General features: G+C 38.1%; 1 protein-coding gene across 2 annotated transcripts in view; it reads right to left on the bottom strand.

Annotated features, from left to right (window-relative positions):
* Positions 1 to 306: 306 nt before the first annotated feature.
* The window catches only part of slc12a5b (solute carrier family 12 member 5b), a 59,117-nt gene continuing 45,985 nt past the window's right edge, over positions 307 to 13,438 (bottom strand). The window contains exons 20-27 of one of the 2 annotated variants that reach the window (XM_057356633.1): positions 13,228 to 13,359; positions 13,048 to 13,155; positions 12,249 to 12,374; positions 11,722 to 11,909; positions 10,467 to 10,481; positions 10,121 to 10,254; positions 2,087 to 2,415; positions 307 to 1,305 (exon numbers count right to left, since the gene is read on the bottom strand). In XM_057356633.1, the coding sequence (XP_057212616.1) occupies positions 322 to 1,305; positions 2,087 to 2,415; positions 10,121 to 10,254; positions 10,467 to 10,481; positions 11,722 to 11,909; positions 12,249 to 12,374; positions 13,048 to 13,155; positions 13,228 to 13,359 (2,016 nt within the window). In that variant the 3' untranslated portion in view covers positions 307 to 321. Of the gene's footprint in view, positions 1,306 to 2,086; positions 2,416 to 4,732; positions 9,991 to 10,120; positions 10,255 to 10,466; positions 10,482 to 11,721; positions 11,910 to 12,248; positions 12,375 to 13,047; positions 13,156 to 13,227; positions 13,360 to 13,438 lie in introns of those variants that run through there. The other variant, XM_057356634.1, reaches the window with a different exon arrangement.

The following is a 13,438-nucleotide window of genomic DNA, read 5'->3' as shown; positions in this document are numbered from 1 at the left end:
ATATACACACATATGACGTATGAAGATATACACATATAGCAACCAGTATCCACGGTACTGTTTAGCGTGTTGACAAAATGTTTATATGCTCTCCTAGTTGTAAGTCGCTTTGGATAAAAGCATCTGCCAAATGAATAAATATGATGTAAATGTATCCACCAAACATTAAACAGCCCATCATTTTATTACAGGTAAATGTAATTACCAGTTAGTAAGTTGCACAGTGCTCACAGGTGTTTTATGGCCTGGTCCGACATTCATTATTATTCTAGTCTTGAATAATCCTGCCAAACATCTGTCCCCTGCTAAGTGCAGTTGTCTTTATTCAACATCAGTTTTGCATGTGTCTTTCAGAACATGAGACCATACATCCTGCTGATTATGTTCTTGAGGAACATCAAAGAAAAGCTCATCATCAAAACAGTTTTCATCCGTGGGAGAGGCCAGATACGGCAGCTTGAGAATTGCTCCGGTCAAGAATCCCCCCACCGCTGATGCAGCGATGGTCCCGAACACTGCGGCCAGCTGAAACAGAGCTTGCTCCTGTGCGCTCCGACCCAAGCCCGCCTCCAGGTCTGGAATCAGTTTCTGAAGCTCCTCCAGCTGAGGGTCTCCCTCCTTGGGTGCCCTATACGAGAAAGTCTGGTAGAGACTAGGGCCGTACGTTTCCTCGCTGGCCAGCAGGATGGCACAGATGCCAGCCAGGCTGGAAATGAGTCCCGTGAGGCCGTGGAGGTTATGTATGCCACACTGATCTTGGATCCGTAGCCGGCGTGCCAGGAACGGGCTCAGGTATTTGTACCCAAGCATGCACGCTATGCAACCCATTATCCCCAGCGCGTAAGCGGCGCCCGGGGAGATCATCATGTCCACGGAAGCCCCAACAGTTACCCCACCGGCCAATGTCACGTTCTGGACATCAGCCATGCTTATCTTGCCATTTTTGCTGAGTATTGTGGACAGGGCAAAAGCGGTGATCGTGGAGGCGCTGAGACCTATGAACGTGTGAAGAACAGCTCTGTGCTGGTCATCGCCCTTCAAGGTCAGCGCCGAGTTGAAAGACGGCCAAAACACCCAGAGGAACAGTGTGCCCATGACGGATAACAGATCTGATTGGTAACTTGTTGCTTCTTTCGGATGTCCCTCATTTAGGCTGGGTCTGTATAGCACAAAGGTGACACCCAACCCAAAGTAGCAGGCGAACAGGTGGATGAGGATAGAGCCGCCAGCATCGTTAATCTTTAAGTATTTCAGCACGGCCCATTCTGTGATGGCAAACACTGGGATCTCGAGCATGGCCATGACCTAGAAAGGATACGTATGTGAACTATGACTGACATTGAGGATCATTTTTTAACTAAACGTGCAAAACACAATACACTCTTAAAGGGATAGTTCATCCAAAAGTGAAAATTCTGTCATCATTTATTCACCCTCAGGTTGTTTCAAACCTGTATAACAATTTCTTTGTACCAATGAACACAGAGAAAGATATTTGGAAGAAGGTTAGCAATTTTCAGTTCTGGGTCATCATCCACTATACCATAGTAGGAAAAAATATTGTATTTTTTGTTCTGTTGAACACATAATGAGATATTTTGAAGAATTTAGGAAAACAAAGAGTTCTCGGGCACCTTTGACTACCATTTAATTCTTCCTATGGTAGTCAATGATGTCCCGGAACTGAAAATTACTAACATTCTTCCAAATATCTATCTCTGTGTTCATCAGAACAAAGTTATTTATACAGGTATGAAATTACATAAACAGTCATCATTTACTCACCCTGTTGTTATTTCAAACCTGTATGACTTATTTCTACGCAAAACACAAAAGAAGATATTTTGAAGAATGTTGTTAACTGGCCCCCACTCACTTGCATTGGTTTGGTCCATACAATAGAAGTGAATGGGGTTCAGTGCCGTTCGGATACCAACTTTCTTCAAAATATCTTCTTTTGTGTTCTGCGGAAGAAAGGCATAAAGGTTTGAAATGACAAGAGGGTGTGTAAACGATGACAGAATTTTCAATGTTGGGTGAACTATCACTTTAAGTGTAATCCTGCAACAAAAAATAATAAACTTACCAGCAACTGCACTGGACTGGTCTTCCCCAGTACTGCACCGAAAGAGATTAACACTACAGCGCAGGCAAATTCAGCATTTATCAGATTCATCACTCCAAGATGAATCTTCCCATCGTGATAAAACTGGAAGAAGCCCTGGAACAGAATAGCCCACTGAATGGCAAACGTGGCGGTCAGAAAGTTAAAGACCATGCCGCCAAAACCATAGCGCCGGAAAAAAGCCAACAAGCAGCCAAATCCAATAAAGATCATCACTTGTATGTCAGCAAAAAACGAATAATTCTGATACAATATGTTCTCCATGGGCTTCGTCTGGTTGTTCTGTAGAACTGCATTAGCGCTGTCATCGTAAGTTACAAAGACAACATAAAGGACCACAATCACAACCTCTAATGTAAAAATGAGCGCAGGAAGGCGCACACGCAAGCCTGTTGAGTTCCTCTTCATTTTCGCCGGTTTCCGAGCGCCTCCAGTCACATCTCACTTTCTCACCGACTAAGTTTTATTTTATCTACTGTATCTTGATAAGTCAAATGCTTGTCATTGGCTAAAATGTCAAGTTGCATCACTCACAGGCTGCTGAGGTTATACTGTAGGGAAGCCAGCTGCACTTTGTCCTTGGTTATAACCAGTCTCAGGATTCGGATTGCTCAGCAGTTTTTCAACTTTAACAAAGGATATGCTAGACTTGTGTAAACCCGTATCACAAAACAGTGATAGAGAGAGAGAGGCGCATATAGAAACTCATTCACATCTTTATTTTGGTGATCAATGGGACATTCAGGCCTGGTTTCACAGACAGGGTTTAGCTTAAGCCAGGACTAGGCCTTAGTTAAATGATAAGAATTAAGTAGCTTTTCTAAAAATGTTTTTTTTCGGATTTGTCATTGCAAGTTATTTTCAGTTAAGACAGCTCAAACTTGCATTTTAGTCTGGGACTAGGCTTAAGCCGTTTGTGAAACCCGGGATCAGAGTTTTTACATGAAATGATAGTTCTGATAACTACAAAGCTTCACTCATTGGCATGTTTTGAAAAGGCAGACTGAGGTGGTAATCTGTTAACAGCCCAATTATTCCATGATGCTGTCATTAGAAAATTCAATCAAGTGAACATACTTAGGTGTTTATGTAAATCTTGTGTGTCAAAACAAATTGTGTGTGTGTTACCCAAGAGTGGATTATATTCTGCTGGATGCAAAAGGTCCTGTTAGGGACATTATTCTATTTCATTAATCTAACATTTTGGATGGCTTCAACTGTGCGGGTCCACGTGTACAGTATTTGTAATCTTTTTATCATTTGGATGGATAGCATTATCTGATAAAATTGAACATCAGAAGTTTTATCACAGTGCTACACTCTTATAAAATGGGCTTCGTGGTGCCATAGAGGAACCATTTTTGACTGAATTCAACATCAGAAATATGTTTGTTGCACAGGTTTTTTATAGTGGAAAAAGGTTCTTTAGAATATAAAAAGTTAGAAAGAAATGGTTTAGTGAATGGTTTTTGGGGGAACCAAACGGTTCCTCTATGGCACCGTTTGTAGCCCCTTTTTTAAATAGTGTATGTAAAGAGCAGGGCTGGGTATCATTCGATTTATTTCAGTTCCAATTCTGCTTATCAATTCCGATTCTTATCGTTTCTCAGTATGGTCATTTAGCCTACTTATTGACTGTTTAGTATTCATGAGCACAGTTTTGTGTGTGTACATGCAAATAGCAACCATGTTTTGTCTGATTAATTACGATTTGTATTACCACCATGGTCAAACTATAATGAAACTACGGTAAATTTGTGGTTACTGTTCTTTACTAGATATACCATAGTTAAACTATGGTAACTATAGTAAAAACATGGTCCATTTTCATAAGAGACCTTTATCGAGATATCAGCAGATCCCAAGTTAACACGTGCACGTTTCTGAAAGTATGCACATAGGAATTGATAGGAATTTAAATAGTGATTTTATCTTAAGTATTCGATTCCCAACCTTTCAATTCTCCTTACAGAAGTGGAATTGATTTTCTATTCCCAGGAGTATATAAAGACTACATACAGTACATGCTGGCCTTTGTTGGACAGTTCCTTTGCAAACATGCATAGATTTTTATTATGGCTGGTTAGGATTTGTCTTAACAGAAGTATTGTAAAAAGTGACACACAGCCATCACTGTACCACAGTACACTGCTTTATCAATACTTTATTGTCTGGGTACTTTAATCAGATTTTTTATTGCAAAGGTGGTAAACATGGTACTGAAATGAATGGACCATAATTTTGTGGTACTTCCAAACATACAACCCTCTTACAAATAAAGGTGCTACAAAACATTATTCACAGCAATCCAATAGATAGAAGAACCATTTTTGGTTCCCCAAAGAATCACAAAAATAATTTCTTTACTACATTTTAAACCTTTTGCATAGAATGTTTGTTAAACAGAAATGTAATCCAGATGGCACCTTCTATGGCATCGTGTAACACCATAATGTTTAATAGTGTATGTACTATACTATTACTATACTATGGTACTTTTTTTGCAAGTGTAATTATTACTTTCAATTGTTAACCGTTTGATTGCATGTCAATGTGCAGTTATTCAAATACATTATTCAAATGAAAACACAACAATAATAGTTGTAATAAAGGACTTGAACTTTATTGCATTTTGTGCAGACAAGTCTATAAAATGGTCCAGAGAAACCATTATTCATAGAACATAGAAGCATTTGACAAGGTAAAACAATAATGTAAGATATCTATAGTTAAATATATTTCATAGAACACAATTTTCAGACACGGTTTCTATTTATTTGTTAAAATATTAAACTTGCATGGACATACAAATTAAACAGCTAGGCTAAGATAACTATAATGTGTCGTATATTTACAAAAGTAACTACCAAGGTTTAACCTCTCTCTTTTTCCTAGAGTCACACACAGTCACATACACATACAGAATCACGCCGCCTCTTTCCCTCTTTCAATCGCACTCACAAACACACTCTGAATCCTTGTTCCAAGGAATGAGAACTGAAGCGAAGAACATAAAACACAATTTCTAACCAAGATCACCGTCTTTGGATCTACGTCGACTACCATACAAAATGTGTCAGTGCTCTCCTCAGGATAAAGTCGAAATGCTGACTGTGTAGAAATTTGCACACGCTGCTGGGAGAACTGCAGAATTTTGAAATAGGCCTATCTAAAGATGCATTTTAGAAATCAGAATCGATATTTATGGCATTGAGTTGAGGCCTGGACAGGCCTTTGGTTTCAACACCGACATGCTGAATTAGGAAGCAGGTGCGTAGAAAATGCTTAAAAGGATGATCATTAACCTTCTCCGACTGATCTAATGTAATCGCTAAAGCGAAAGGATAAAGCAACCACGATCACTTTAGGTTTTCAAACAAATGTTCCTCTTGGATACACCTCATCAAGCCAGCCAACATTGCAAAAGTTGTAAAGTCTCACATTTTCATATACACCTCAGCGAACACTCTCAAATAACCATTAGCACCTTCTGAAACCCCTGCAAATACTTAAGAATCAATTTCAGTTAGCTGGTTCATTTATAAGCCCTGTTAGTCGACTAGTAGACTGCAGTATACCACTGTTGCAGGACAGTTAAACAAGTCATTGCATAAAAAGCATCGTGATTCAAACTATTTCACTTCGGTTTTCCCTACTACAATGCTCCACATCATGACACAACAAGAACGATAAATCAAGATATACATCGGCAAAAGTTACAGATGTGACTGAATGTGCCGGAAAGAAACTTCACCTTGAATTTTCACAGTGCTTATTTCTAGTTATGCTTTGGCCAATTTGGGGTGACTTTACTGTGTACCATCCCTTTAGGAAGATAAGGAACCACATGCTATTCATGGTTTGCGACACTTTTGTCTACAGCCTCGGGAAAGGATAAGACGTATCTGATAAAATGATATCGAAAGCCCTTAGCGTCAATGTGGAATCAATTGCAGGTGTTCGAAAGTTTCATGAAGAACGGGACAAACCTCCGTGTCCAACAGCACAGCGTGCAGCCAATATGGCCAAATCTCTGCGTTGTCCCAGCATGTGTTCCTTTGCATTACTTTGTGTGGAAAGTAACCAAACCGTAAGCCACCCTGGCAGGTAATGGAAGCTCTGATTTCAATCTATAATACTCACACCGCTATAAAGAATTCAATAGAAAGTCATTTTAGACCCTCAAAGAACGTATTCAACTGTAATTGCATAGGACTCCAAAGAAGCCGAACTTGTCTTTTGTCAATTCAAATATATCCTTCAGATAAGATTTTAGCTAGAAACATAAGCAATAAAACTGGAAGAATTAGAACAGGTAGCACTTATCACGTACTGTATTCGCAATTCCTGGTTTTGGAGAAAAATATTAGTTGGCAAACAGAAGGAAATATCGAATTCTTTTGGAAACAACGAATAAGTTAAAGATCCCCTATAGACCACAACCTTTATACACTACTATTCTACTAAATAAAGTGTGCACTTTGACTCGACAACATGTGAGGTTAAATGAAGAATGCTCGAACAATATTAGGACAGACTAACTTTGATCAAATACTTCCTGTCCCTAAGTTCTAGTACCCAAACCCTTTCAAATATTTTGTCGCAACTAATTTGGGAATTTGAATGCAAGCTTCATAACTGAAAAAATCAATTTGTTGTATTTTTCTTTTCCTTTAAGTCTTATATTTTGGGGGCAGGTATGCAATATATTTACACTGTAATGAAGGCAGCAGCAACCTCAGCACAAGTTGATTTGAAAGTTTAAAACATATAGTTAGTTTCCTTTTTTTTAACGTCTCACATTTACACAAGACAATATTATACTAATCTATTCAATAATCGAATATACTTCTTTTTTTATCGTTGCAATTTTACAAAAAATAAAATACTTTTTTTTAGATAAATGTTTTAAATATCTTGATCTACTTCTACCACACTTGAACTAAATATCCCGTGCTTGTGATTAAAACAGTCTGCATCAGTCCCAGATGATGCGTACATGTAGCAAATCGGTGTCTTCTATACAAATGTAGAAAACAAAAGAAATTTGTAGACATTCGTGACAAACGTTTGACATGATATGATATATTTTAAAATATTATGTAGTTAAAATATGATTTTGTTCACAAATTTGATTTGGTGAAAAATTATGTTATTAAAACTAGATCTGTTTACTAAGACTCGTGATATAATTTGATGTTATAACATCATACTTAGCTCTGTCCTTTATATATGAAAATGTAAATAGAACAATGCGTTTTTTTTCTCCCAATCCTCATATGGCACGATTCATGTTTTACGATTTGGCAAGAGACGTCGAGACCATGTTTGGACCGTGTTTATAATCAATCAAAATGAATAAATAATTTTCTTCGTAAATAAATATCTCAAATATAAATACGGATCCTTTTTTTATTTACATTCCCTTACGATATATGTGATTCTAATATTTAAATAAGATTATTTTGGATTACACCTTTACTGGATATTTAAACTGTATATAGGGTTTTAATATACAGCAGGTTCGGATTTTAGTAACGCTCATTTCTCACAGTATGTACACATATGTGGACTGAGCAATATCATTCACGTCACCTGATGCTGTATGTTAGTGTCACAGACTAAATGAACAGATCTGTCAAAGGACAAAGTCACCAATCCTATAAACAATTCTGTTATACCCTACCAAATCTACATCAGTACAAACACTCACACGCCGCTCTCATATTGTATATGACTCCTAAAAGGCTGATATAGTCAAAGGACATGCAAATGTTCAAGGGTAAAGCTGATAGTGATTGATCCAGAAGGATGACCTCTGAGTGCTCACACCTAGCTCGCAATAAAACCCTGGTCAATTCTGTCCTTGGTGTAAAGCAAACAACCTCGGACAATGACGTGGTGCACTGGAAGACTGTTTTCAACAAAGAAATATCTAAGCCGTTCTATTTACCCAATGATGAACAATGTAGTGACAGTATAGGTAAAAGTGGTCTACTACTGTATAAAGCTTAATGGGGCGGTCACAATACATTTTGAATTTGATTAACTTTCATATATAATATGCCTATGAAGAGAATTATCATGTATGCATATTTTTGTTTTCAGCATAAATGTGACCCTGGACAACAAAACCAGTCTTATGGGTCAATTTTTCAAAATTGAGATTTTTACATCACCTGAAAGCTGAATAATTAAGCTTTCTATTGGTGTATGGGTTGTTAGGATAGGACAATATCAGGTGGAGATAGGACAGTTTAAAACTCTGGAATCTGAGGGTGCAAAAAAATCAATATATTGAGAAAATCGACTTCGAAGTTGTTAATCGGAGGCACTGTAGCAGGCCATCAACTCACAAAAATAAAATTATGATATATTTATGGTAGGAAATTTGCTAAATATCTTCATGGAACATGATCTTTACTTAAAATCCTAATGATTTTTGGCATAAAAGAAAAATAGATAATTTTGACCCATACAATGTATTTTTGGCTTTTAATAAAAATGTTTCTGTGCTACTTAAGACTGGTTTTGTGATCCAGGGTCACAAATAATAAGATACAATGAAAATTTGATGAAAATTTCACAGAGTTTGACCGATACAGAATCTAAACTAAGCTGTTTTGCATGCTCAACATCTAGTGTGATTGCCCCTTAAAAGAACACTTCACCCAAAAATGAATTTTAATCCGTAAATTACTCACCCTCATGCCACTATATGGCTTCCTTTCTACACTGAAAAAAATCCCGTAAAAAAACGAATTAAAATAACAGTTTTCCATTAAAATTACATGGTTTTCTTGTAAATTAGCTTTTTCTGTAATTTGACGGTTTTTGACCATATTTCACAAATTTCATGTAAAATTACAGTGTTTTGGACATTATACGTGAAAAATCTGTAAAAAGAATAACAGTAAAAAATATTTCACAGCCAAACACAATCAGAGTAAATTGAAATAATATCACACAAAATGGACACACACAGGCTCCACAGATTTGAACTTTGAGTCGGTTTGGTTCTCAGGGCCACGAGACGTGCGACAGCCAATGAGATTCAAATTTGAGATTCACGAAGGCTGTGTGCGGACCATTTTGTGTGTGACCTGTGACGTATTACATGTACACCCAAACGTGACTAAATTAACTAAAAATATCAATTGTTTTATGTATTGTTTCGCTTTGTAAGACATTTCTTTACACCCTGGAGTTGTGCGGATTACTTATATGATGGATGAATACGCTTTTTTGAGTTTCAAAAATGGCGATCTACCCAATGCCATTACAACGCTATGAAGAGACAGAATATTATTTCAATATTCCTCAGATTGTGTTTGGCTGAAGAAAGAAAGTCATATACACCCCTAGGATGGCATCAGGGTGAGTAAATTACGTCCTAAAACCCAGTTTCTCTCAGAAGTTGTTATTGAAGATAAATATGGAGGACAGTGTTGGGTGTCGCTGGAGGACATGGTCTAATCTGTCATTTGAGAATTATAGTAACAAAGACCAACTCGGTCGTGTACGGATCTGTGCAATATGCACGTTGAGGTGAGAAATAACCAATAGGAACATAGAAGGTGAGATGTAACTAAGAATGTTGAAGTGACATCTACTAAGCTGGTGTCTTTTTAGAGGTCTTAGGCTATGTAGTGCAAAGTCATCTGATATGTGCTGGGGCGTTATTGCTCATGGTGTAGGTAAGGGTGACTGGGGTGTCCGTCTATGCAGTGAGGGACGAAGGGTTATGAGTATTTGGTGGATGAGCTAAGCCCCTCAGGAGTAGATGGTAATGACCTCACGGCCTCCTCCACGCACGAGGAGGACCCTGTTGAGACCTTCAGTCAAGACCTCAAGAAATTCCATGTCTGTGCATCTGAAGTTAAGAGGCATAATTTGACATTGATCTATGGAATATATGATGTATAAGCAGAAAATATGTCAATTTATTATAAACAAGATAGCTAGAGACCGCAGGAAATACAGTAATAAGGATACAGGTTTCTTCTCCAGTGCGGTTCCTAGGTGGACCAGGCATGTTTAGCAGGACAAGTTTAGCTTCCTGCGACTTCTTCACGATGACCTCGTTGAGCTTCTGTGCATGATGCATGCGTCTGACATTGGACTGATTCCTGAAGGATAGATCATATGAAGAGCATTGCCGAAACATTTTCGTTACCGTTTCGAGATTTCTCTGTATGACTCCATCAGCTATCAGCTAACGCACTACTTAGATTTTATGCTTATCAAACAGATGTGAAGTGTGCATTGATATGAAATAATAATTACGTTTTTACTAAATTTAATGTAATTAAAGGGTTAGTGTTTTCTTCACTATACTTACAGGTTCTCCCATTCACTGAAGCATAAAAAATAAAAATAACAGTGAGCAAAGAACAGAACAGAATAAAACAGGTTCACAGCATTAATTCTCCTATTCAGTTGTTTTATGTTCAGTACCCTAAACAGCATTTTTACGATTTTACATTTACATTTTACATTTTACATTTAACCTCCATTGTATGAACACAAAATCACTTGGTGCATTCCATTTGGCCGTAAGTGGACTGCGAAGTGGACTTCACAGGGTATTCCGCCATCTTAAGTGAGATTCCAATCCGAAGGGAGCGAACATGTTCAGTTCGAAGGGCACTGCGAACGGCGTAGGGAATCAGGGGACATCGATACATCACTTCGCAGGAAGTGGAAAGGGAAAATGACTCAACTGCCAATATTTATTTATATTATAATCTGCGCAACCCTCCCGTTGCCTTTTTTTGATGACGTTGCAGGGCATTCCAATTAAGCGTTTTTTTTTTGTCAGCGAAGTCCACTTCAACGGATATCCCCTGCTCAGGGAGTAGTGAACACTGCGTAGGAACTGTATCAAATGGAATGCAGCTACTGAGACATTTCTCAAAATATCTTTATTTATATCCTTATTTACTATATAATTTTGTGTTCCACAGAAGAAAGAGTCATATCGCTGCTGTCCGTCTGAAACCTCGTATCTACATACTTCATGATTTTATTTTTTCATTAAATCATTATTATTAGTCACCTTTTTGTCACTGGGTTTTGCAAATATCTAACCAACCAATAAGAATTATTGAAAAGGGCTCGTCAACCTTTATCAACGCAGTATTTTATCACATAAAAAGTACAGTGTTTTTTCCATTTCCTGAAATAAAGCGAATTTGGAGATCCGAGGTTTCGGAAGGACGGCGACGATATACAGATTTTGAATGACATGAGGACAGAATTTTTATTTGGGGGTCAACTATCCCTTTACCTAATACTTGCGGTAGATAGATAATTTTTTTAATGTATTTTTAATAACTCAACTAACATCAGCTATGAACATTTTTATTTCCTTAAGTGTAAAGCTAAATACATTATTTTGCATTCTGTTCTCTAATTTAATCCAAATCAAGTTACAATGCATTGCTATTTTAATTCCAAACAACTGTACAATGATTTGTTCTACATTTCATTTAATAACATTTTCTGATTAGTTGCTTTGCCATTCACCTGATACCAATGGGTCTAATAATACGCTCATAATATGATCACCAGCGATCCTCATTGTCATGACTTACGGTTTCATATTGAACATGTCCTTTACACCTTCAGGATAGACCGCTGCTGGGTTATTGATCTTCTCTGTCTCGTCCGTCCAGGTCATCTGAACCTCCTGTCCGGGGCTCATGGCCGCTGGGGTGGGAGAGGTTGGGGAGGTGGGGCTAGTGGGGGTGGGTGTGGCATTTTTTCCCTGAATGAGTTGCACCTGTCGAGGACGGGAGAGATTTACAGACTAAGAGAAAGGTAAGAAGAGGATGGAGGGACGAGAAATTGAAAAGTAAGAATTTGACATTTTTAGGTAGCATTGTTCTTCAGGAGAGAGAGAGAGAGAGAGAGAGAGAGAGATGCACTCCCAGGGTGTTAACAGGAGAGTAAGATTCTCTAGTAGATAATCACCAAGAGAAAAGAGAGAGAGGGGCCTAAACAGAAAGTGATAGAGATGCTATCTTCACAAGACTGAAGGGTCCATGCTATCATCTAATCGTCAGTAAACAGTAAAGGGATAATTGCGTCGAGGAAGAAACAGAACGAGAGATGACTGTACCTCTTCCTCAGGTTTCTCTTCGCCACCTCCCGCCACTGATTCCTCAGTGATGCTCCTCTGCGCGTGCAGGTTCGAAGGGTTCTTCCGCCGAATAGACCCACGAGAAACATCAGTGATGCTTTGAATCTGAGGAGACAACATCAATGTGGCTACATTGATTTAAGAGTGGCACCACGATATCATGATTTATATGGTAATTCATTAGGAAATGGCAATATCTGATAGAAGAGAAGGATGAAATACCATTTCCATTATGCTTTTATGCTTCATTAACCAAACTTATTACGAAAATTGACACTGGGGTCTTACATCTGATTTGCTATATTGGCTAAGCTGTTCAGGTCGTTATTAAACCGCAACCCGGCACATGGGACTCCCAATTTAAGTCTAGAATAACATAAACTGGGGTCCAAAAGTGTGAGACCACTAGTGAAAATGCTCCAGTTTATTTAGATTTATATGAAATCTGGCTTACATTTGATGTTTGCATCATGCCTAAAGAGGTAGTTTACTTTAAAAATATCATAAATAAATATTTTTTTCATAATTTATTCAGGCTCATGTTGAATGACTTTCTTCTGCAGAACACAAAAGAAAATATTTGGAAGAACATTGGTGACCAAATGACATTCATTGTAAGGACACAAAACCACTGAGACATTTCTCTAAATATCATCTTTTGTGTTGACAGAACAAAAAAACCTGATGGTTGATAGTTGTTGCAAAACGTTTCCTTTGTTCTATGCGTGTCTGTTTCTTATATTTTGTGACTTGACTGGTTCAGTAAGAGTGTCAGTACCTCTCTCTCACGCTCGTTCTTGGTGAGATGCATTTCCTTGAGGAGATGTGATCGCTGTTCCATCACCAATGTCTTTTCGTAAGTGTAGGCCGAGATATCACTGTCATGCTTAAAATCAAATAAAAGAATGTTAGTTTGTAAGTCTCTGTCTATGTGTGTGTGTAGGTGTCTGTTTCTCACCATTTCCACCACCTCCACCTCAGCATCAAGACGCAGGTGGTAGAGAAACGTCATTAGATCTTTCTTCATCTGAATGCTGTTGTCATCCATCTGGGCCACGGTGAAGATGCGCATCTTACACTTCCTCCACACCTAGAAACACAAGCAGGAATAGAATCAGTTTCTTCTTACGACACTAAACATTATATCACATCCTACTGCCCAAAACACC

This window comes from Triplophysa rosa, linkage group LG17, assembly GCF_024868665.1.
Source record: "Triplophysa rosa linkage group LG17, Trosa_1v2, whole genome shotgun sequence".
Lineage (NCBI taxonomy): Eukaryota > Metazoa > Chordata > Actinopteri > Cypriniformes > Nemacheilidae > Triplophysa > Triplophysa rosa.
Note: the sequence above shows the minus strand (reverse complement) of the source record. Positions and strands in the feature narration are given on the sequence as shown.